This window comes from Sapajus apella, unplaced genomic scaffold (genome assembly GCF_009761245.1).
Source record: "Sapajus apella isolate SASKATOON/1434 unplaced genomic scaffold, GSC_monkey_1.0 scaffold70, whole genome shotgun sequence".
NCBI lineage: Eukaryota > Metazoa > Chordata > Mammalia > Primates > Cebidae > Sapajus > Sapajus apella.
Genome location: NW_022437010.1, coordinates 764,114 through 787,233, shown reverse-complemented (window position 1 = coordinate 787,233; position 23,120 = coordinate 764,114). Strand labels below are relative to the sequence as shown.

Sequence of the window (23,120 nt, the reverse complement as noted above, 5' to 3'; positions counted from 1 at the left end):
ATTACATAATGGTAAAAGGATCAATGCAACAAGAAGAGCTAACGTTCCTAAGTATATATGCACCCAATACAGGAGCACCCAGATTCATAAGGCAAGTTCTTAATGACTTACAAAGAGACTTAGACTCCCACACAATAATAGTGGGAGACTTTAACACCCCATTGTCAATATTAGACAGATCAACCAGACAGAAAATTAACAAGGATATCCAGGACTTGAACTCAGACCTGGAACAAGCAAACCTAACAGACATTTACAGAACCCTCCACCCCAAATCCACAGAATATACATTCTTCTCAGCACCACATCACACCTACTCTAAAATTGGCCACATAATTGGAAGGAAATCACTAAGCAAATGCAAAAGAACAGAAATCATAACAAACAGTCTCTCAGACCACAGTGCAATCAAGTTAGAACTCAGAATTCAGAAGCTAACTCAGAACCGCACAGCTTCATGGAAACAGAACAACTGGCTCTTGAATGTTGACTGGATAAACAATGAAATAAAGGCAGAAATAAAGATGTTCTTCGAAATCAATGAGAACAAAGACACAACATACCAGAATCTCTGAGACACATTTAAAGCAGTGTTTAGAGGAAAATATACAGCAATAAATGCCCACATGAGAAGCAAGGAAAGATCTAAACTCAACACCCTATTGTCAAAATTGAAAGAGCTAGAGGAACAAGTCAAAAAAGTTAGCAGAAAACAAAAAATAACTAAGATCAGAGCAGAACTGAAGGAGATAGAGCCACAAAAAACCCTTCAAAAAATCAATAAATCCATGAGCTGGTTTTTTGAAAAGATCAACAAAATAGACCACTAGCCAGATTAATAAAAAAGAAAAGAGAATAATCAAATAGATGCAATAAAAAACGATAAAGGGGATATTACCAGATTCCACAGAAATACAAACCATCATCAGAGATCATTACAAACAACTCTATGCACATAAACTAGTAAAGCTGGAAGAAACGGATAAATTCCTAGACAATTGCATCTTCCCAAGCCTAAACCAGGAAGAAGTTGAAACTCCGAATAGACCAATAATGAGGGCTGAAGTTGAGGCAGCAATTAATAGCCTACCAACCAAGAAACACCCAGGTCCAGATGGGTTCACTGCCGAATTCTACCAGACATACAAAGAGGAGCATTCCTTCTGAAACTATTCCAAACAATCAAAAAAGAGGGAATCCTTCGCAAATCATTTTATGAGACCAATATCCTGATTTCAAAACATGGCAGAGACTCAAGAAAAGAAAACTTCAGGCCAATATCCATGATGAACATTGATGCAAAAATCTTCAATAAAATACTGGCAAGCCGACTGCAACAGCACATCACAAAGCTTATCCATCACGATCAAGTAGGCTTCATCCCAGGGATGCAAGGCTGGTTTAACATATACAATTCTGTAAACATAATTCACCATATAAACAGAACCAAAGACAAAAACCACATGATTATCTTAATAGATGCAGAGAAGGCCTTTGACAAAATTCAACAGCTCTTTATGCTAAAAACCCTCAATAAGCTAGGTGTTGATGGAACATATCTCAAAATAATAAAAGCTTTTACGGCAAACGAACAGCCAATATCATACTGAATGGGCAAAAACTGGAAGCATTCCATTTGAAATGTGGCACTAGACAAAGATGCCCTCTCTCACCACTCCTATTCAATATAGTACTGGAAGTTCTAGCCAGAGCAATCAGGGAAGAAAAGGAAATAAAGGGTATTCAATTAGGAAAGGAGGAAGTCAAATTGTCTCTATTTGCAGACAACACTGTCTCAGCCCAAAATCTCCTGAAACTGATAAGCAACTTCAGCAAAGTCTCAGGATATAAAATCAACGTGTAAAAATCACAAGCATTCCTATACACCAATAACAGACTGAAAGAGAGCCAAATCAAGAACAAACTGCCATTCACAATTGCTACAAAGAGAATAAAATACCTAGGAATACAATTAACAAAGAATGTAAAGGACCTCTTCAAGGAGAACTATAAACCACTGATGAAGAAAATAAGAGAGGACACAAACAGATGGAGAAACATTCCATGCTCACAGTTTAGGAAGAATCAATATTGTGAAAATGGCCATACTGCCCAAAGTAATTTACAGATTTGATGCTATCCCCATCATGCTACCAATGACCTTCTTCACAGAACTGGAAAAAACCACCTTAAACTTTATATGGAATGAAAAAAGAGCCCGTATAGCCAAGTCAATTCTAAGCAAAAAGAACAAAGCAGGAGGCATCACACTACCTGACTTCAAACTATACACAAGGCTACAGTAATCAAAACAGCATGGTACTGGTACCAAAACAGAGATATAGACCAATGGAACAGAACAGAGGCCTCAGAGGCAATGCCACACATCTACAACCATCTGATCTTTGACAAACCTGACAAAAGCAAGCAATGGGTAAAGGATTCCCTATTTAATAAATGGTGTTACGAAAACTGACTAACCATGTGCAGAAAGCAGAAACTGGACCCCTTCCTGACACCTTACACTAAAATTAACTTCAGATGGATTAAAGACTTAAACATAAGACCTAACACCATAAAAACCCTAGAAGAAAATCTAGGCAAAACCATTCAGGACACAGGCGTAGGCAAGGACTTCATGAATAAAACACCAAATGCATTGGCAACAAAAGCCAAAATAGACAAATGGGACCTAATCAAACTCCACAGCTTTTGCACAGCAAAAGAAACAGTAGGGTGAATTGGCAACCAACAGATTGGGAAAAAATTTTTGCAATCTACCCATCTGAGAAAGGGCTAATATCTAGAAATCTACAAAGAACTAAGATTTACAAGAAAAAAACAAGCCCATTCAAAAGTGGGTGAAGGATATGAACAGACACTTTACAAAAGAAGACATACATGAGGCCAACAAACATATGAAAAAATGCTCATCATCACTGGTCATCAGAGAAATGCAAATCAAAACTGCATTGAGATAACATCTCATGCCAGTTAGAATGGCGATCATTAAAAAATCTGGAGACAACAGATGCTGGAGAGGATGTGGAGAAATAGGAACACTTTTACACTGTTGATGGGAGTGTAAATTAGTTCAACCATTGTGGAAGACAGTGTGGCGATTCCTCAAGGACCTAGCAATAGAAATTCCATTTGACCCAGCAATCCCATTACTGGGTATATACCCAAAGGATTATAAATCGTTCTATTATAAGGACACATGAACACAAATGTTCACTTTGGTACTGTTTACAATAGCAAAGACCTGGAACCAACCCAAATGCCCATCGATGATAGACTGGACAGGGAAAATGTGGCACATGTACACCATGGAATACTATGCAACCATAAAAAACAATGGGTTCATGTCCTTTGTAGAGACATGAATGAACCTGGAAACCATCATTCTCAGAAAACTGACAGAAGAACAGAAAATCAAACACCACATGTTCTCACTCATAGACAGGTGTTGAACAATAAGCATACATGGACACAGGGAGGGGAGCATCGCACACTGGGGTCTGTGGCAGGGTGGGGGGGAAATGGGAGGGACAGCAGGGGTTGGGGAGAGTTGGGGAGGAATACCATGGGGAGAAATGCCAGACACAGGTGATGGGGAGGAAGGCAGCAAACCACACTGCCATGTGTGTACCTATGTAACAATCTTACATGTTCTTCACATGTACCCCAAAACCTAAAATGCATTAAAAAAAGACTTGCTCAAGGCTCAGATGACTGTTAGCATATTTAGCAATAATGTATTTTCAAATTAAAAAAAAAAAATACAAGATCTGAAAAGCTGTCAAAATTCAGTTCCCATTGTTCCATACTGTATAAAACCACTATGGGCTAACTTTCAGCAAATGCAAACTAAAAAACAAAGTACTTACTTGTCTGAAAAAGAAAATATAGTTGAATACAATTTCAAAAGTACCATTCTGAATATAAATGTACTTTTTTTTTTTTTTTAAATGAAGCTTTCCATTTCCCCAGCCTACAAAAGGGAGCAATTTAAAATCTACAACCACCTGAGGCCTGTTCTCTGTTACAGCTTTTCCGTTCTTATACAACAGAGTGACTTTGAAATTGCATTTTGAAGTTGTCTTCCATTTAAATTGTTAATTAAAAAGAAAATGACACTGGATAAAGAAAAAGTCAATGTTACCTTTCCACCCTAGTTTGCCTTAAAGGAATTTTTTTTTCCAAATAAACAGTCTACAACATCAGGGTAGCTGATAAGGAAACAGTTTTTTAATATGAAATTCAGTAAATCAAAAACAGTGAATAAGTCCTCGCTTTGCTCCATTCACCTTTCCTGGATCTGTCTTACTGTACACATGTTTAATGTTCAGATGTCAGACTTTGGTAGCATGGTACAAATACATACTGCAAATTGAGAACTGTATGCATAATCCAATGATATTTTTGATAGAACTTTATGTACATGCATTGAAAAATGTTTTTAAAATGCCCACTAGACTATTAACTGTGGTTACCCTTCGAGGAGGAAGGTGTGGAAAGAGGAGTTAGGAATGCAAATTTCACTTTGTGTATCTGTTAGCTGAATTTATCAACAAGCATGTGCTATATTATGTAATCAGTAAAATTAAATCTATAATGTAAAAGTGCATGATCTAGGCTGGGCATGTTCACTCCTACCTGAAATCCCAGCACTTTGGGATACCGAGGCGGGCGGATCACCTGAGGTCAGGAGTTCCAATCCAGCCCAGCCAACATGGTGAAACCCGGTCTCTACTAAAACTACAAAAATTAGATGGGCCTGTAATCCCAGCTACTTGGGAGGCTGAGGCAGGAGAATCGCTTGAACCCAAAGGCGGAGGTTGCGGTGATCTGAGATCATGCCATCACACTCCATCCTGGGCAACAAGAGCAAAACTCTGTCTCAGAAAGAAAAAGAAAGTGCATGATCGATTACATTTTACTGCTAAATATTTACATTCCACGTACCTGAACATAAAAATTTAAGAAGAGAATGACTAATGTCAGCATGTAAGACGACTGGAAGATGAGACAACCAAACGGGAAGCCACACGGTTTCACTACAGCGCTCATGGTGTGCGTGATGGTGAGCACAAACTGCACCTGGGGATGGCAGAGAGGACGTCTTTGTGAGCAAGCCAGGCTGTGCCACACAGACACTGCGGCGAAGCTTTATCAATTCAGAAATCAACTCCTAGAATTCTCAGAATGATGTGGGAATAAAACGAAGATGCTGAAGCAGCCCTGTCATCCAGCAATCTTATTTGAAATTATATTAGTATGTAAAATTGCCCATTATTTTCTCATGGAAAAGTCACAGCTAAAATTATTCAGACAAAAAGGATTTAACTTACACATTAATTTGAAAAGTATTCATCTATTTCAAAGCAAGGAACTTTCCACTACAAGCTAATTGCATGCACAAAGGGCATTTTAATACACAAAGTTTAATTCTTAAAAGGCCATTTTTGGGAAAAAAAAAATAGGCAGCCTCATCAAACATAAAAAGCCCTCTGACTTCTAAGACAGATTTCTATTTCCTTTCCCCATCCACAAGCCACATGGAGAAAAGCTGAAAGAAGGGACAACATACCAGTTGAGCCTGTGTGAGGTATTTCTTCCACCAAAGATACTTGTGCATAGATGGAAACACAGAAAGTCCATAGTAGGAGTACATAAGAATGTGGATAAAACTGTTCAGTGTCGGTCCAAAGAAACCTATAAAAGTACAGTATAAAAATCACTATTTTTCCAGAAGGGACTGTTCATTCTTCTTCGTCAAGTGAGATTCTGTGCATGGTAATTGAAAATGAATAGCACATGTGACATGATCATATAACAAAATTGGCAATGATAAATTCCCCAATTATTGTGCCACTTCTAGGATTCAGCAAAAACTCCATGATAGAAGTACTAGCCTGGGACGGCTTTTTAGAATGCCACCCAAATGGAACGCCTTATCTAGGAGGTTTTACTGTCTCTTTAACTGTCACTACTATCAGCTACTGAGGGAAGAAAAGAAATACTAGCTTAAAGCTGGTGGCAGAATTCCTCTGAAATAGAATTGTCTTTGCTTTGGCTAAACCTTTGATAAGACATACTGACTGTAGAAAGATCCTTCTGTACATGGCTGAACAACTGCTTTCATAATTAAGTAAATAAATTCTACCTGAAAGACACTTAGGAACCAGGAGGTGCTGGAGAAAGATGGGAGACAGACAAGGCTAGAGTGGAGGAGAAACCAGCCAGCGAGACCTTCCCAGTGACTGGTCACATTGCAGGTACATTTAGGATGAGGGATATCTAAAATCCAGGTCCCTGCCATCAACCTCATGAAAAGTCTCTATAACTGCCTCCACCATGGGTGAATAAGGCTTCAGGAACCCATAGAGAAAAGGGTCATGTTCCATGTTGGGTCAGCTAAACATTGAAAGGATTTAGCTCCAAGAGGTAAGATGCCATAGATGCATCACTTGTTGGAAGTAAGGAAGCTCAGTGTTGTGGGATTTCATCAGTACACGAAAGTGCTTAGAACAATGCTTGGCACAAAGTGCATACTCTTCAGCTGTCAGCTCGGGATCCAGATGGCTGTTCTGTGAGCTATCCTGTGGTGGGAGAGACTGTGGCATTAGAGGGCCATTTATTGGCTATGTCCCCTTGGAGACATTGCTTTGACTGTAAATTTTTGTTTTCTTACCTGGATAATAGGTATAATAATAATAACTAGCTCTTAAGGTTGTGAAGAAATTAACTGAGATAACATACTGTATGAACTAAAAAGCACTCACATATGCTGGCTAATAAATCAATTTAAATTCTCTAGCCTGGTTTTCTAATCCTAGATTAGTGATCTGGATAGCTAAATGCAAATGAATAAATAAGAAACAAAAGGTATAATACCATGCATATAGTAAATTCTCAACCAATGCTGGCTGAAATAAACTGATGGTACTTGAATTTATATGAAAACACAAATATTCAGACTACCAAGTAACATAGTCAGTGCCATTTCTTTACCCACCTGACTTTTCATTTCCATCAATTAATGAACCATGAGTAGTTGTTGCTTATAATGTTTGGCTCCTATGGACATATAGCACCTTCCACAGTCACCACTTCACTGTGATACAGACTGAGGCATTTCAGAAAATTGAAACACTGCTCTGGTAGGTCACATATTTTTTCTAATATTCTTAAGCAGAAATTGTCACACAGTATTCACAGGACTATGTCTTTACACAGTGATGCTTTGAGTTTTAGATGCTCAGTGATTTGTAATGAAACTTGACAGTCATAAAAATACTTAACCTTGGTAATTCTCCTTTGATATTGATTGTAGCTGTCCTTCCTTTAAACTGAAGAAATTGATCTCTGTCAGTCTAGAAGGACAGAGATCAATTCTTTCTTTATTCCCACTGCACTCCCAGCAACTTCCTTCTTTACACTCTAGTTTTCATTTGTACCTTCACAGTTATTGATACTCCAAATATCCCTGGGCATTTTTTTCCCCTAACATCATCCCTGCAGGATCCCAAATCCTAGAACAAAGTCATTTTGACTTAAGTTTTATATGTTCTGGTTTTTCATACAGTATTTTTAAATTCCTGAGTACAGGGCAATATCAAATAGAAAGTACTGTTCTCTCTAGCTCAGTGCATCTCAAACTGTAGGTCATAACTGACCCGTTAGTGAATGGTGAAGTCAATGCAGTGAGAGTTGTCAACTTTTTGTAAAAGTGAAACAGGATTAAAAAAATACAGTGCATCATACAGAGTCAGGGTAAATACTATTTCATAAAATTTCATATAAAACATAGAAATATGAATGAGGGCCAGGCATAGTAGCTCACACCTGTAATCCCAGCACTTTGGAATGCAGAGGTGGGAGGACTCCTTGAGCCCAGGAGTTCAAGATCAGCCTGGGCAACACAGAGAGACCCTGTCTCTACACTTGTTGTTTAATGTAAGTGTGCTTTGGCCAGGCACAGTGGCTCACGCCTGTAATCCCAGCATTTTGGGAGGCCGAGGTGGGCAGATTACGAAGTCAGGAGATTGAGACCACCCTGGCCAACATGGTGAAACTCTGTCTCTATTAAAATATAAAAAAATTAGCCGGACGTGGTGGTGTGTACCTATAGTCCCAGACACTCAGGAGGCTGAGGCAGGGGAATCGCTTCAACCTGGGAGGCAGAGGTTGCAATGAGCCAAGATTCCATCTCAAAAAAAAAAAAAAAAAAAAGTGTGCTTTATTATAAAGAAAATTTAAATATAACCAACAATACTGAAAATAATGTAAATGGCATTTATATCCTTGGTCACAGTTCTTTATTAAATAGGCATTTGTTTGGTGTTCCACGAATAGTTAACAGTTCATGCAACAAAACATAACTTGAAAAAGTGATTAAGAATACAGAATGACGAACCAGGAATCTGGGGTTCTTTTGTGTTTTTTCTTGTTTAACAGACACAGCTTTTTTTTTTTTTTTTGAGGCAGAGTCTCGCTCTGTTCCCAGGCTGGAGTGCAGTGATGCAATTTCAGCTCACTGCAACCTCTACCTCCCGGGTTCAAGGGACTCTCCTACCTCAGCCTCCTGAGTAGCTGGACTGACAGGTGTGAGCCATGGTGCCCGGCCCAGACACAGCTTTTAAAATAAAATCTGAAATATAAAACAAGTCATCTTCATGTAGAGAGCTCTCTCTTCCTACAAGAAGGTTTTGCAAAAATGTTAAACAGTGTTTAAAATGTGGCTGAAGCTATACTTTATGTACTTTAACTTCTTATATATACATTATCCAATTAACATTCTAACCACATTTTCATATACAAATGGGACCATAAACATTCTCTAATAAGACTACACCAGCACAGAGTAATTTTACCTATGTGTATGTATTCATTTGAAACCTGTTTCCCAAAATGAAATCGCTCCTTTAAAAGCAAACAACTGGTTAGAATTAATGTCTCTAGATACTGGGTCATGGGGCCTAGAAATCATGTAAGAATATATTGCTTTGGTTAAATATAATTAAATTCATCTTAGGTCTACACTTATTTTGAGACAGCTCTGTTGCCCAGGCTGGAGTGCAGTGGCACGATCTCAGCTCACTGCAACCTCTGCCTCCCGAGAAGCTGGGTGGCACTACAGGTGCACATCACCACGTCCAGCTAATTTTTGTATTTTTTTTTTTTTTTTGGTAGAGATGGGATTTTGCCATGTTGCCCAGGCTGGTCTCAAACTCCTGAGCTCAAGCGATCCACCTGCCTCAGCCTCCTAAAGTGCTAGGATTACAGATGTGAGCCACTATGCCCAGCCCTACAAAAAAAAATTAGCTGGGCAGGGTGCACGCATATGGTCAGTGAACTGAAAGGCTGATGCAGGAAGATGGGTTGAGTCCAGGAGTTCGAGGCTGCAGTAAACTATGACTACACCACTGCATTCTGGCCTGGGCAGAAGAGTGAGACCCTGTGGCTCTTAAACCAAAAAAAAAAAAAAAAAAAACAAAGGGCTGGGTGTGGTGGCTAACACCTATAATTCCAGCACTTTGGGTGGCTAAGGCAGGTGGATCACCTGAGGTCAGGAGTTTGAGACCAGCCTGACCAACACAGTGAAACCTCATCTCTACTAAAAATACAAAAAATGAGCTGGGTGTGGTGGCAGGCACCTGTAATCCCAGCTACTCAGGAGGCTGAGGCAGGAGAATTGCTTGAACTCAGAAGGCAGAGGCTGCAGTGAGCCGAGATCGCACCACTGCACTCAAGCCTGGAAAACAAGGGGGAAACTCCACCTCAAAAAAAAAAATATATATGGATGAGTACACTGGGTTGTGATATAAAGTGTATTTCTTATTGTAACTCTCAGTTTTAAAAAATGGAAAATCTTGTAGGTCATTCGGGGATGTAACCTTAATTTTTCAGAATGTGAAAAGAAGAAACCCTAAAAGCTGAAACGCCTCAATCTGTTTCACAGGGAAGTGGTGACTGTGGAAGGTGATGTATTTCCACAGGAGTCAAACAACACCTGGGATTGGAGTGAAGCAGCACCCGCTGGCATATGTGCTTCTGACCATGGGACACAGGATGCATGGAAAAGAACACAGTTTAAGGTTCAGCTCAGATTTTGCCTGTATCAAAGACCAGACACTAGAATACATGGCCCCTGGCAGATACGGGTATCCTGCCATGGTGAGGCTGGCACTCTTGACCTCCCTTCATGCTCTTCTGATCTGCATGTGCTCAATACAAGACAGCACCAGTGGTCTCTGTAAGAGCCATTCCTCAAAATGGAAAAATTTACAAAATAACTTACTTTGTCCACAAGGTATCCAGTTCAAGACACACCACCAGATGTTAAACATAGAAGCATGATGATATACATGAAGAAAAGTAATCTGACGGTTTTTTTTCCGCAAAACAAAGAAAATTGTGTCCAGGAACTCTACTGATTTGGAGAAGTAGTACCACCAAAGCACCTTGGCTACCTATAGAGATTTGTAAAGAGGGGAAAAAGATGAGAAACGGGAACGTTCCTGGTGCCACCCCACCACTCAGCCTTCTGCGTGTTGCCTGCGCTTTCCTACGATTTCTTTCTCACTGCCGAAAAGGCAGCTCACCTGGTGTCCTTGTCTCCAGTTCCTCCTTATTTCAAGCAATCCACCCCACTCTAGTGAGAAACGAGTTATTTTTCCAGGACACACGGGAGATCAGGTTATTCCTCTGCACCTGCAGAACCAAGTCCATGACTCCTGGCTTGAACCCAGGATCTCCTATGGGCTTGGCTGGCTGCTGTTCCCACCAGCCTCCTGCAAGCTCCCCACCATGGTGTCCTGTGCGCTGGGACAGTGGCCTGCTTACTCCTCCTCCAGCAATAAAAACCCTTCTCCCTGCTCCCAGCACTCCTTCCCTTCCTCAGGTCTGGCATATTCTAGTCATCCTTTATTAATATTCCTCTTAAATGCCACCTTTTGTCTGGAAATTCCCAGCCCTTTCCTTTCTCAGGCTGAACCACTGCTTCATTTGTATTCACATTGCTTTATGGCTCCATAATCAATAGCCATAATAGAATGTAGCTAGGGTTATGAATCTATCAATAGATTGCAAATCACTCAAAGGCAGAAACTGTCACTCTCATTTGCTCAGTTCCTAGCACTCAACAGGAGGTCATTATTGTTTGTTACATTAGATTATAATTTTCCTCTGCTCTTCTAAAGTACGTTTTTTTTGTCTCTTAGACACGCTGTCCAAGGGCAGTCTATGACTACATCTTTTGTGTCTTTTCCTCAGATGACTGGATTAAAAATCGAGATGTCATTTACCCCTGCTAACAGTGGGAGGTCATGATAACCACATCCTTTCCCTCCTTAGGCCCTCAGTCAGTCTCATATACAGGGAGACACTTCTTTAGTTAAAGGCACTGTGTTTTTATCACTAACATTAAACCTAAGATATTTTTAAAGATATTACATAATAGGAACATTGGAGTTAAAATATCATGCTCTACTGTCTACTTCCCAAGAAGATCAGCATAAGGTGTGGTGGCAACCATCTTAATGTCTGATGGGATAATTAACCTTCAGAAATACTAAACTACAAATAAATAAAAACAACCTTTAGAGGACTGTATGGTATCCCAAAATACATGGGTTTGTGGTAATGCATTAGAAATAAAAATGAATGCAGAGAAATCAAGATGTCTTACTTTATTTGTATTGCAGTTTTGAAGATGTTTTTAAAATGTCCATCTTGGACAGGCACGGTGGCTCATGCCTATAATCCCAGTACTTTGGGAGGCCAAGGCAGGTGGATTACCTGAGGTCAAGAGCTCAAGACCAGCCTAGCTAACATGACGAAACCCTGTCTCTACTAAAAATACAAAAATTAGCTAGGTGTGGCGACGCACACTTGTAATCCTAGCTACTCAGGAAGCTGAGGCCAGAGACTCACTTGAACCCAGGAGGCAGAGTTGCAGTAAGCTGAGATTGTGCCATTGCACTTCAGCCTGGGCAACAAAAGTGAAACTCTGTCTCCAAAAAGAAAAGGTCCATCTTGATATTAAAGATTTTAGCTAAATGGTGTCTACTATCTTCCTTAATAATATGTAATGTTTAATTATAGAAAATTTCAAACATCCACTAATGCAGGGAGAATAAGTAAAATGAATACTCAGTATCCAATGCTAAACTTCAGAATTTTCAATATGATTCCAATCTAGTTTTTATCAATTCCATTTTCCACCATTTCGGGGAACAGGGGAGTAGGAAGTATAGAATATTGTAAGCAAACCCAAGGAATCATTTTATTTATAAATACTTCTGATAGGGAAACTTTTTAACATAAGCATGAAGTCATTATCTTGTCTAACATTAACAATTCCTTAGTATCTTCTAAGGGCCCAATCCACATTCAAATTTCTTTGTCTCAAAAATGTCCTTTTTTTGTCCTAGCCCCTGCCAAAATGTGTTTTTATAATTAGTTTAAATCAAGATCCAAACAAAGTCCATCTTCCATTGATTTGCAATGGTTTTTAAGTCTCTGCTAACCAATAACAGTTCTCTCTCTTTGCTCCTTTTTTTCATGTCTTTTAATTCTTAGAAAAACTAGATCCTTTATAAATAATTTCTAATATTACAGATTTATATGATTGTTTCTTAGTGTCATTTAACTCATTTCTCTACACATGCATTTTCTGTTACTGGCAATTAGATAAACAGGCTTGATTAGATTCAGGTGTAATTTTTTTTTTTTGGTACTGTTACTTCAGAGGGTTCTGTCTGCTTCCTACTGCCTCCCATCAGGAGGTACATAATTTCTGGCTGTTCCACTGATATTGAGACTGAACCGTGAGTTCAGGTGTTGAGTCCAATCATTATGAAGTTTCTATTCAATTTTCACTGAATAGTTTTACCCTTCACAAATAACTGCTGTCAGATCCATGATATACCTTGGATGTCTGTCCCCTCCAAATCTCATGTTGAAATGTGATCCCCAATGTCAGAGGTGGGGCCTGGTGGGAGGTGTTTGGGACATGGTGGTAGATCCCTCATGAATGGCTTGGTGCCCTTCCTGAGGTGAGTTACTGCAAGATCTGATTGTTTAGGAGTCTGGGACCTCCCTATGCCTTGCTCCCTCTCTTGCCATGTGACATGCCTGCCCCCGTCTTCACCTTCCACCATGTTTACAGGCTTCTTGAGGGCCTCATAAGAAGCAGATACCGGCACCGTGCTTTCTGTACAGCCTGCAGAACCATGGGCCAAAATAAAACTCTATAAATTACCCACCTTCAGGTATTCCTTTATAGCAACGCAAAACAAACGAATACTATCCATTATTTCACTAGGAGTTGCAAAATGGTGATTTTCTAATTCTATTGTTAACTAAGCATTTTTCTTTTCTATAGAGAACTTTCCCTTTTCATCTATTTGAAAATTCACATATGAAAGGCAAGATAAATGTTTAATTCTTTCCCTCTAATTTTTTTTTTTTCCTAAAATGAATTGGTGTTCTAACACCCTTCAAAAGGTAACAATGAGAGTTTTAAAAATGAGTATCATTTTAAACTCATGGTTTTTTTACATATTTAATGCTTCAATTCATTCCAGTCAGTATTCTTTTCGATGTTCAACCTTCCCCATTTTTAGGCAGTGGGGTCCCTTCAGACAACTCCTGTCTTTTTGTGATGATCCTCATCCTGGATAGCTGCTTTGCTTTCTGTCATTGATGTCCTAGGTTCATCTTATAAACATTTCCTGCCCCAAACCAGGAAGAAACCCATTATCTAAGAAAGCTAATCCTTTCTGGAGAACATTATATTTAGAGAGTACAATCTAGGTGATCACTGCTCGTTGTACTGGGCTGTCATAGACTAGGCATTTCTGTAGACAGAGCTAAAAATTAAATGTTTAAAAAAGGATAGTTAATTCTGATATTTCCAACTTGGATCTATGATTAATGAGTTTTAGTTTAACTTTTTTATTGGTGTCTCTTTTTTTCCATGTTTCAAATAGTAGTGCCTACTGATATTAACATTATTATATAATGAATTTATCCCATAGTGTACTATAACAGTGTCAAAAAAGCAATACCAATGTTATTAACAATAACAAAAAAATTACTGAATACTGTTAAGATATATCTCACTAGGGGCATTTAGTCAAAAAAAACTTTTAAAGTCATTTGAAGTAATTCCTTGGGTGGTTACATCACCAACTTAATATATAGGTATATTCATTTATTTAAGTTTGTTTCCAACTTTTAGGGGGAGGCTGGCTTGCTTTCTTTTTAAATTTTGTTTTATAATTATGTAAAGCACTTAGGGGTTCCAAAATCAAATATAGCACAAGGTACAATCAGAGAATTCTGGCTTCCACTGTATCCCCTCTGCTCTGTTCCCTCCCCTCAAATAAAACACTTATTAGCTTTTAGTTTATCCTCTCATTGTTTCTTTTTAAAAATACAAGCAAATACACATACACATTCATATCATTTCTGGCACAAAGGGTGCTATCCTATAAACACAGTCTGCAAGTTGTTTTTGTTCACGTAACTATATCCTAGAGAATTCTGCAACAGCATAGAGCTCTTCCTCACTCTACTTTGTAGAGGCATCAGCTATGTGGATGTGCTGCGGTTTATTCAGCCGGGCCCCTACAGACAGATAGTTGGAAATCATTTTTGTATCAAGCATTTGTTTATTTATTTATTTTTTTGAGACAGAGTCTCGCTCTGTCGCCCAAGCCAGAATGCAGTGGCGTGATTTCAGCTTACTGCAACCTCTGTCTTTCGGGTCCCGGTTCAAGCAATTCTCCTGCCTCAGCCTCCCGAGTAGCTGGGTTACAGGCACGTGCCATCATGCCCAGCTAATTTTTTATATTTTTAGTAGAGATGGAGTTTCACCATATTGGCCAGGCTAGTCTCAAACTCCTGACCTCATGATCTGCCCGACCTGGCCTCCCAAAGTGCTGGGATTATAGGCATGAGCCATTGCACCCAGCCTGTAACCAAGCATTTCTATTAGAACAGGAACTCCTTTCTTATCTAATTCTAGCCTCTGCCCCCTATCTGGAAGGAGAAAGCCTCCGCTCCTTGTCAGTGAGAACTGGTTATAGTTGGTTGATTTGCTTCTAGTGGCTCACCCGGATGTCAGCTTCCCCTGCGCTGGTAAGATCTTGACACTGTAAGTTGTAGCCTCCTTCCCAAGTGGAGAGAATGAGCTGCCAAGGAACGGAGAAAGAAAGAAAAACAAACATCAGCACAGGAATTTGGAAGCAGACTGAATTTCCCATTCATGTCTCTGGCATCTATTCAAGGTTTGAGTAGGAATTTCCCAGAATTTGAGTTTGTCTCAATCCTATCCTCAGATACCTATTATCAAGGGACTTAACTCCTGCTGTTGGAACTGAAATCAATGGCTACTTCCTTAATTAATATATGTTACCTCTAACTATTTACATCGGTCAAAATAACAGATTTTAACTATCATTTGAGTCACAAAATTTTATGTAAGGAATTACCTATCCATGTTTCTACAAGCAAAATGTAGAATTAGTTGAAAACAACTGTGAGAAAACTACAGTAAAAATTTAATATTTTGTGTTGGTTTAGATATACTTAATCATCTCAATTTTAAATATATATATATTGTCATTTTACAGATACAAAAACAGGGTTCAGTAAGGTTCTTAAGCCATTTTCATCATTGCATTTATGCTACTTGGTAATCAAACAATTTAGTGATTAATGTCTATCTTCCCCATTGCTCCCCAAAACCAAAAAGCTCCAAAAGTTTTATGCCTCTGTTTTTGCTCATCTTTGTATCTACAGTTCCTTGCCCAGTACCTGCTATGTGGTAAGTGCTCAGTAAACATTTGATGAGTATATGATTTGCTCAAGATGACATGACAGCAAAGTGTTAGAAGGATGATTAAATTCAGACTTCCTAATTCATTGTTTAGTGTACTTTCCACATCATGAGAAAAGGAGCTTATTCTTTGTTGAAAATTCTATGAAAGAAGTTTTCTCCCTGTAAAAAGTTAAAATTCTAGGACATAAGGCATTTGGCATTGATTTGGATCAGGTATTACAGGCAAAAGGCCTACTATTTAATATTTTCTGCTGCCTTAGAGATATATAAAGGTATAGATTCATTAAAATACATATACACGGCTGAGAGGGTTTGGATGTTAACTAATTAAATGTTAGAGAGAAAGATTACTAAGTAACATTTGGAACATTTTAGAGCCTTTGTGAGACTTCTTCACTGTCCTGATATACCTCTCTTCTAACAGAAAACCTTTCTGTTAACATCATGCTAATTAAAGATTATCAACATCAATAAGTCCTGTGAAAGAAGAAAACCTTGGATTTTTGGATCTATTACAAATCTTCCCAGTATCTCCCAGGGGATTTATGCTCTTAGTTCTCAACTGGAAACCAGTGACAGCCTAGATGGGACCCAGAAATACTTTAATCTATAAACAAACTTTGGTGTGTTGGTGCATTTTTCAAACTAAGGAAGCTGTTTAACTTTGTGTACAAGGAGTAATTAAAAACCTCTCTGGTCAGGTTGTGGTTCTGTAGCAAGAGGCTCCAATCTCTACTCTGCACATTAACAATAGTTACTCTGTAACTCCTGAGTGTGGAGAGGACAGGGCATATTCTCTGTTTCCCCATGATATTTCCTGCTTTAGTCAGATTTATTCGGGCCGTCCCTATTCCTGTGGCATCTGTGCAAACCTGACAATTTAATAACTGAATAGGCAGCCATGCTAGAGAGGCTCTGTCTCACCCTGGACCATTCTTAATCTACAGAAGTCATCTAACCTATGTTTTGAAGAAAAGGAAGCCAGGCTGTCAAATAAGGTTAGCTGTAAGAAGGTGTGGACTAAATTACTCCAAAATATACTTAGAATCCACCACCTTCTCCCCATCTTCACCACCTTAATCCAAGATGCTAGCATTGTTGCCTGCAGTACTGCAGTGATCTAACTAGACTCTTTGCTAACATTCTTGCCAACTCACCCTCATAGTCCATTTTCTATGTAGCAGCTAGAGTGATCTATTTTAAAAGGGAGATAATAGCACTCCCATCATTAAAATCCTCCAATAGCCTTCCATTACACTTAAGAGTGCTAGCCAAATTCCTTCCAAGGCCCCAAAGTCATCTGCCATCTCTCTACCTCATCTTGAACCACTGATCCTCTGTCCACTGTATCATTCAGTCTCAACTCCAATGTCATTTTCTCAGAGTCTGCCCCATCACCAGCTCCTCACTCTTTCCCACAGGGCAAAGGCTGTGTTCTGGAATCTGAATCGAATCTGACAGCGTAGGAACTCAATACATATTTGTTGAAAGACCGTTAATTATTGCAGTGACTTTCCAGCTTACGCAAACATCTGCTGGTGCCTAACAAGTTAGCAAGGTTGAATCAGTCTGTCACCTGACTAGTGTCTATTAAACATACCCCCAGAGTGTCAAACAAAGACCTTTCGCCTGCTCTGAAAGAGGTCACAATTAAAGAGAGGCGGCTGCGTGGCAATCAATGGTAGTGATTTTGAACTAAAAGATACAAAGGGTAAAAGAAAGAGTGGGTAAGCAGTATGTAAAATCAGTGGTAGGCAGCGGGCTCACTGCAGTTATGTTCTTCCTAGAAAGACGACATTTACCTCATTGTTCAAAAACTAAACCATTGTTCTTGTTCCTGGTGATGGTGACTGCTGTTCAACTAGCACTTTACAATTCACAAAGCATTTTCACATTTACCAACTCCTGCTCTGTATGAGTCCACAAGCTCTTCAAGTGTAGAAGCTGTGCCTTGCCCATCTTATACCTTCAGGGCTTCACAGTGCCTAGTAAAAAAGTCATGAATCCTTACAAATCACTCAAGAGTTAGGTAGGATAAATGTTGTATCTCTGCTTTATAGATAAGTTGCCTAAGGTTTGGAAAGCCTAAATAACTTCTCTAAAATTACACAGATAGATTTAACACTTAAACTTGTGCCTTCTAACTCCACTACACCAAAGCTCCATCCAAACAGGTACTAGAGCTACTGGTGTGGTTGGACATGTAGGCTGGCCCTTCTGCTGCAGCTGTCAATTCTTTTTTTAATTTTTTAAAGTGTTACTTTAAGTTCTGGGATACATGTGCAGAATGTACAGGTTTGTTATGTAGGTATACGTGTGCCATAGTGGTTTGCTGTACCTATCAACCCATCATCTAGGTTTTAAGCCCCACAAGCATTAGTTTTTTCTCCTAATGCTATCCCTCCTCTTGCCTACCAACCTCCAACAGGCCCAGGTGTGTGATGTTCCCCTCCCTGTGTCCATGTGTTCTCATTGTTCAACTCCCACTTATGAGTGAGAACATGTGGCGTTTGTTTTTCTGTTCCTGTGTAAGTTTGCTGAGAATGGTGGCTTCCAGCTTCATCTATGTCCCTGCAAAGGGCATGATCTCATTCTTTTTTATGGCTGCATAGTATTCCATGGTGTATGTGTGCCACATTTTCTTTATCCAGTCTATCATTGATGGGCGTGTGGGTTGGTTCCAAGTCTTTGCTCTTGTAAATAGTGTGCAGCTGTCACTTCTGGAAAACAATCCAAGAGTACCTTTCCTTCTGCTATATAGAGAAACTAACGCCATAAATTACTATCTTGCTAATTCATCTGGTGAGCTAAAATTCAGCTAATAGAGAACCTAAAATAAAAATGGTCCTTTCAGTGTCAAGTAGATTAGTAAGCACCTATGTGATATGATTTTAAGAGTTGTTGGCCCAGCACAGTGGCTCATGCCTGTAATCCCAGCACTTTGGGAGGCCGAGGCAGGTGGATCACCTGAGGTCAGGAGTTTGAGACCAGCTTGACCAACATGGTGAAACTCCATCTCTACTAAATAAAACAAAAAATACAAAAATTAGCCAGCAATGGTGGCAGACACCTGTAATCCCAGCTACTCAGGAGGCTGAGGCAAGAGAATCGCTTGAACCCAGGAGGTGGAGGTTGCAATGAGCTGAGATTGCGCCACTGCACTCCAGCCTGGGGGACACAGCAAGACTCCATCTCAAAAAAAAAAAGAAAAAAGTTGTCAGCATGGCATTTTGACCCCAAAATTCCATCTCCTGCAGTGACTGATGCCTAAAATTCTATTATGAGAGCTTCATTCCAGTCATTTATGGTAATGTTAATAGTTATTAACCATGATTAGAATGGTACATATTAGAATAATGCATAGAATAAACTCTCAAGAGTACCTTCATTTTAAAGCAATGATTTATTTTCTTTTAGAATTCAAGATCACCGGATAGGCAGCTATATTTGTGCCATTATCAGCTGCTTACAGCTTGTGTGAATGATTTTATCTATCCCCTAAAAATGTTACGTTTTTGTTCTCTTTGTCCCTCTTTTTCTTTTTTTTTTTCTAGAGCAAGTTATTTAACACTTTTTTTCCCCTTCTATTATTACATTAAAACAACTTTTGGTTATACAGACACGGCAATCATCCTTGTTCCTTCTCCTGTAAAATGACCTTGATTTAGTGCTTGGTTTGGTTTGGAGGAATTGGGAGTACAGGATGTAAGAAGAGCCACTAGAGCTGAGCTGAAACGTCAGCTCAGGCCCAACGCGTCAGTCCTGAGAAACAGCCACACCTCTATCAGTGTTCCAAAGACAAATGGAGTATTCTTTAAGGGAATATATATATTAGCATTTCAGTAAAACTAATGCATTTGATGTTTAAGTTAATTTTTAAAATCCTCTGTTAATCACTGTCTATTCTCAGGCAAATTATAACACTTTTCTAAGCCTCAGTATCATAATCTGTAAAAGGGGAAAATTGTAACATGATCTTTAAAGGCCCATTTGATCTACATTGTGATTCTAAATTATAATCAGACTAGGGACTAAAGATACAGGTCTAGGCCAGGAGCGGTGGCTCACGCCTGTAATCCCAGCACTTTGGGATGCCAAGGCAGGAGCATCACCTGAGGTCAGGAGTTTGAGACCAGCCTGGGCAACATGGTGAAACCCCCACTGTACTAAAATTACAAAAATTAGCGGGGCGTGGTGGTGAGTGCCTGTAATCCCAGCTATTCAGGAGACTGAGGCACAAGAATTGCTTGAACCCAGGAGGCAGAGATTGCAATGAACCGAGATTGCACCATTGCCCTCCAGCCTTGGTGATAGAGCAAGACTCTGTCCCAAAAAAAAAAAAAAAAAAAAAGGCAAAGAAAGAAAGAAATAAGTCTAAATTGGGATAAGAAATATTCAAGTTATAAATAAGGACTTCCAGGATTTTCGAAAAAAATAATCTCAAATGCTGAAATAAGTTCTTTAGGTCTTAAAAAACAGTATTGATGGCAACCTTGCATAGTTCTGCCAGCCTAAATGTGATTGATTCTATTAATAAAAACTGCTCATTTACTGGATTTCAGCTTTGGCTACGTAAACACTTACCTCTGCCAGCATGTACGCGGAGAGAACTGTGATTCCAAGATTATACAAGGTGAGGATACCCCTGAGAGAAAGAGCAGGTCTGTTCTTCATATACTTGTTACCCAGCCATATTGACAGCAGATATATGACAGTAAGAAAAAAGGTAGGAAGGTAAGAGTCCAACATGAACCACCCTCTGACTCGAGAATCTGAAAAGAAACACATACAGTGAGGATCCTGAGGAGTGACGCTCCTGTTCAGTCATCAGTATTGTCATATACATTGCATTTGTACATACCAGCACAACAGGGAACAACCCCACATAGCATTAGGTAGGCTGGACTCGGGTTTAGAGTTAAGGCAAGAGGAAGCCAGTGGGGGCTGAATTGGTAAAGGTTTCACGGAGCAAATAGGGCTTCGGCTGAACACTGAATGACGGGGACAATAAATTAAAGGTGCAAAGTGACAGTTCCTGAATGCCTATTTTGGAACAGTTACTGCATTTATTTACTCTATATAAAGTAAGTACTATTATGCCATTTTATGGATGGAAAAAAAAGTTCAGAAAGCTTTAGTAACTTTCAAAAGGCCACACCATAGTCAGCAGTAGAGTCAGGGTTTGAACCAGCACATCTGCCTCCCAGCCAGTGATACCTTGCAGTCGTCCTCCCATGGAGAAGATCGGAGCAGTCAGAGGAAAGAAGGCATATCAACATATCGACACTGTATCCCAATTCCTAAAACCCACACAGCTCCAAATTTGCCAAGGATCAGAAATGGAATGGCTTTAGAGTTCAGCTGATTCAGAGAAAGCAACAGGATGACAGTCCAGCAAGCCTGGATGCTGCAGACAGCAGAGGCAAAGCCTGGGAACTGTCATTCAGAACTGATGACCCAGACCTGGCTACGAGACAGGACGGATACACGGCAGGGAGACAAGCAGTTGAGTACATTAAGGCCCATTACACTGGAAAGCGAAAATGTAAAAGCCTAAATGAAACCCACATGATAGAGCTGCAATATAATTAGTAACGCCTGAAAATACTTGTAGACACAAAATGATTTTTGTTCTCTATTCTGCTCTTTCGGTTTAAATGATTTGGCCCAGAATTATAAAAATTGCATGCTGCCTTTAATCTCTACAAATGGAGTTGTAGGGAGCTGGTTTCATCAACAGGTGATGGCCTTTTCTTGAATGTTTTGTTTTCTCAGTCCCTCTTCCTGGTATGTCCTACCCTGTCTTCTCCAGCCTCTTGTTAAACCACCCACCCTACAGACAGTACCATTTCTACAAGGAAAGTGCCTTCTTGAGCTCTGACTGTCCCATCACTTATTACATAAATATCTCCCACTGGTGATAGAGATAAAAAGGTAAGAAAGCTCTTCCCGGCATTCATGTGACTACCAGATACCACCTTTCATACCGCAGGCTTGCAGTCACCTGTCATAAGTCTGTGCTGTGTGTCACTTCCTAATGTCCATCTCCGTATCTGAAGCATACTCATCTTTTAATGCCCAGATAAAGGTCCTGACTTCTGAAGGAGACGTTTCCTACTGCATTTTCATATCTAAAGCTCCTCACGTGCAGAGCAAGATGATTATTATTGTGTAATTCACATATTATTATGGCTATGATGCTGTTACTGTAACATTTACTGAGCACTTATTCTGTGCCAGGCACTATTCTGAAGCCTTTTACATGTATTAGCTTATTTGATTCTCAAAGCAATCCCATTATATAGGTGATAATATTATCCATTGTACACTTAAATTGAGCTGTAGAGGCCTAAAAAAGTTAAATTACTTGCACTAAACTTCTATACTACTTCTTGTTATGGTGTTGGTGGATTGAATTGTGTCCCCTACGAAGAGGCCTTCAAGTCTGAACTTGAAATCTGTGAATGTGACATTATTTGAAAATAGTCTTTGAAGATATAATGTAGCTAAGATGAGGTTATACTGGATTAGGGTGGGCCCTAAGCCAATGACTAGTGTCCTTATAAGACGAAGAGGTCTGGATACAAGAAGACAAAGAGGAGAAGGCCATGTGAAGATGGAGGCAGAGACTGGAGTGATGCATCTACAAGCTAAGGAACACCAGAGACCACCACCAACCACCAGAAACTGGGGGGGAGTCACAGTTCAGATTCTTCCCTAGAACATCAGAGGGAGCAAGGCCCTATTGACACCTTCATTTCAGACTGCTGGCCTCCAGAACTGTGAGAGAATACATTTCTCCTATTTAAGCCAGCCAGTTTGTGGTACTTTTTATGGCATCCTAGGAAACAAACACACTTGGTTTAGGACTTAATTGTTTTCCAGTAGTTTCAGATATGCTGGCTTTACCTCCCCAACTACAGCAAGTGCTCCAGGAGACAGCTATTAGGTCTTATATCTCTACTCTGCCCGACTCATACCTATTTAGTGCTGAGTTAAGAGGAAACATTGATTAAATGCATATCCATTGGCTGAGTCAAGCACATACTACACTGAGTCAAGCACGTACTACAAACTAATACAGTACCTGATGTTTTTGTTTTTTGGTCAAAATGCTATAAATGTTTGCTACAGTTGTTAAGGACAATTGTAATTGTTTCAGCCAAAAGATGGAACAAATGCTTGTAATAACCTTTCTTATCTTTGGGACTTGAGAAGTGTTAGCTCTTCCTCTGAGTCAGTATTTGCACACAACAATACACTT

General features: G+C 39.5%; 1 protein-coding gene across 2 annotated transcripts in view; it reads right to left on the bottom strand.

Annotated features, from left to right (window-relative positions):
- Nucleotides 1–23,120, bottom strand: part of ELOVL2 (ELOVL fatty acid elongase 2) — a 71,004-nt gene that overhangs the window by 10,966 nt on the left and 36,918 nt on the right. For both annotated transcript variants that reach the window (XM_032249948.1, XM_032249947.1), the window contains exons 3-7: nt 20,441–20,628; nt 15,129–15,206; nt 10,307–10,478; nt 5,594–5,718; nt 4,969–5,103 (exon numbers count right to left, since the gene is read on the bottom strand). In XM_032249948.1, coding sequence (XP_032105839.1) covers nt 4,969–5,103; nt 5,594–5,718; nt 10,307–10,478; nt 15,129–15,206; nt 20,441–20,628 — 698 coding nt within the window. The remainder of the gene's footprint in view (nt 1–4,968; nt 5,104–5,593; nt 5,719–10,306; nt 10,479–15,128; nt 15,207–20,440; nt 20,629–23,120) is intronic.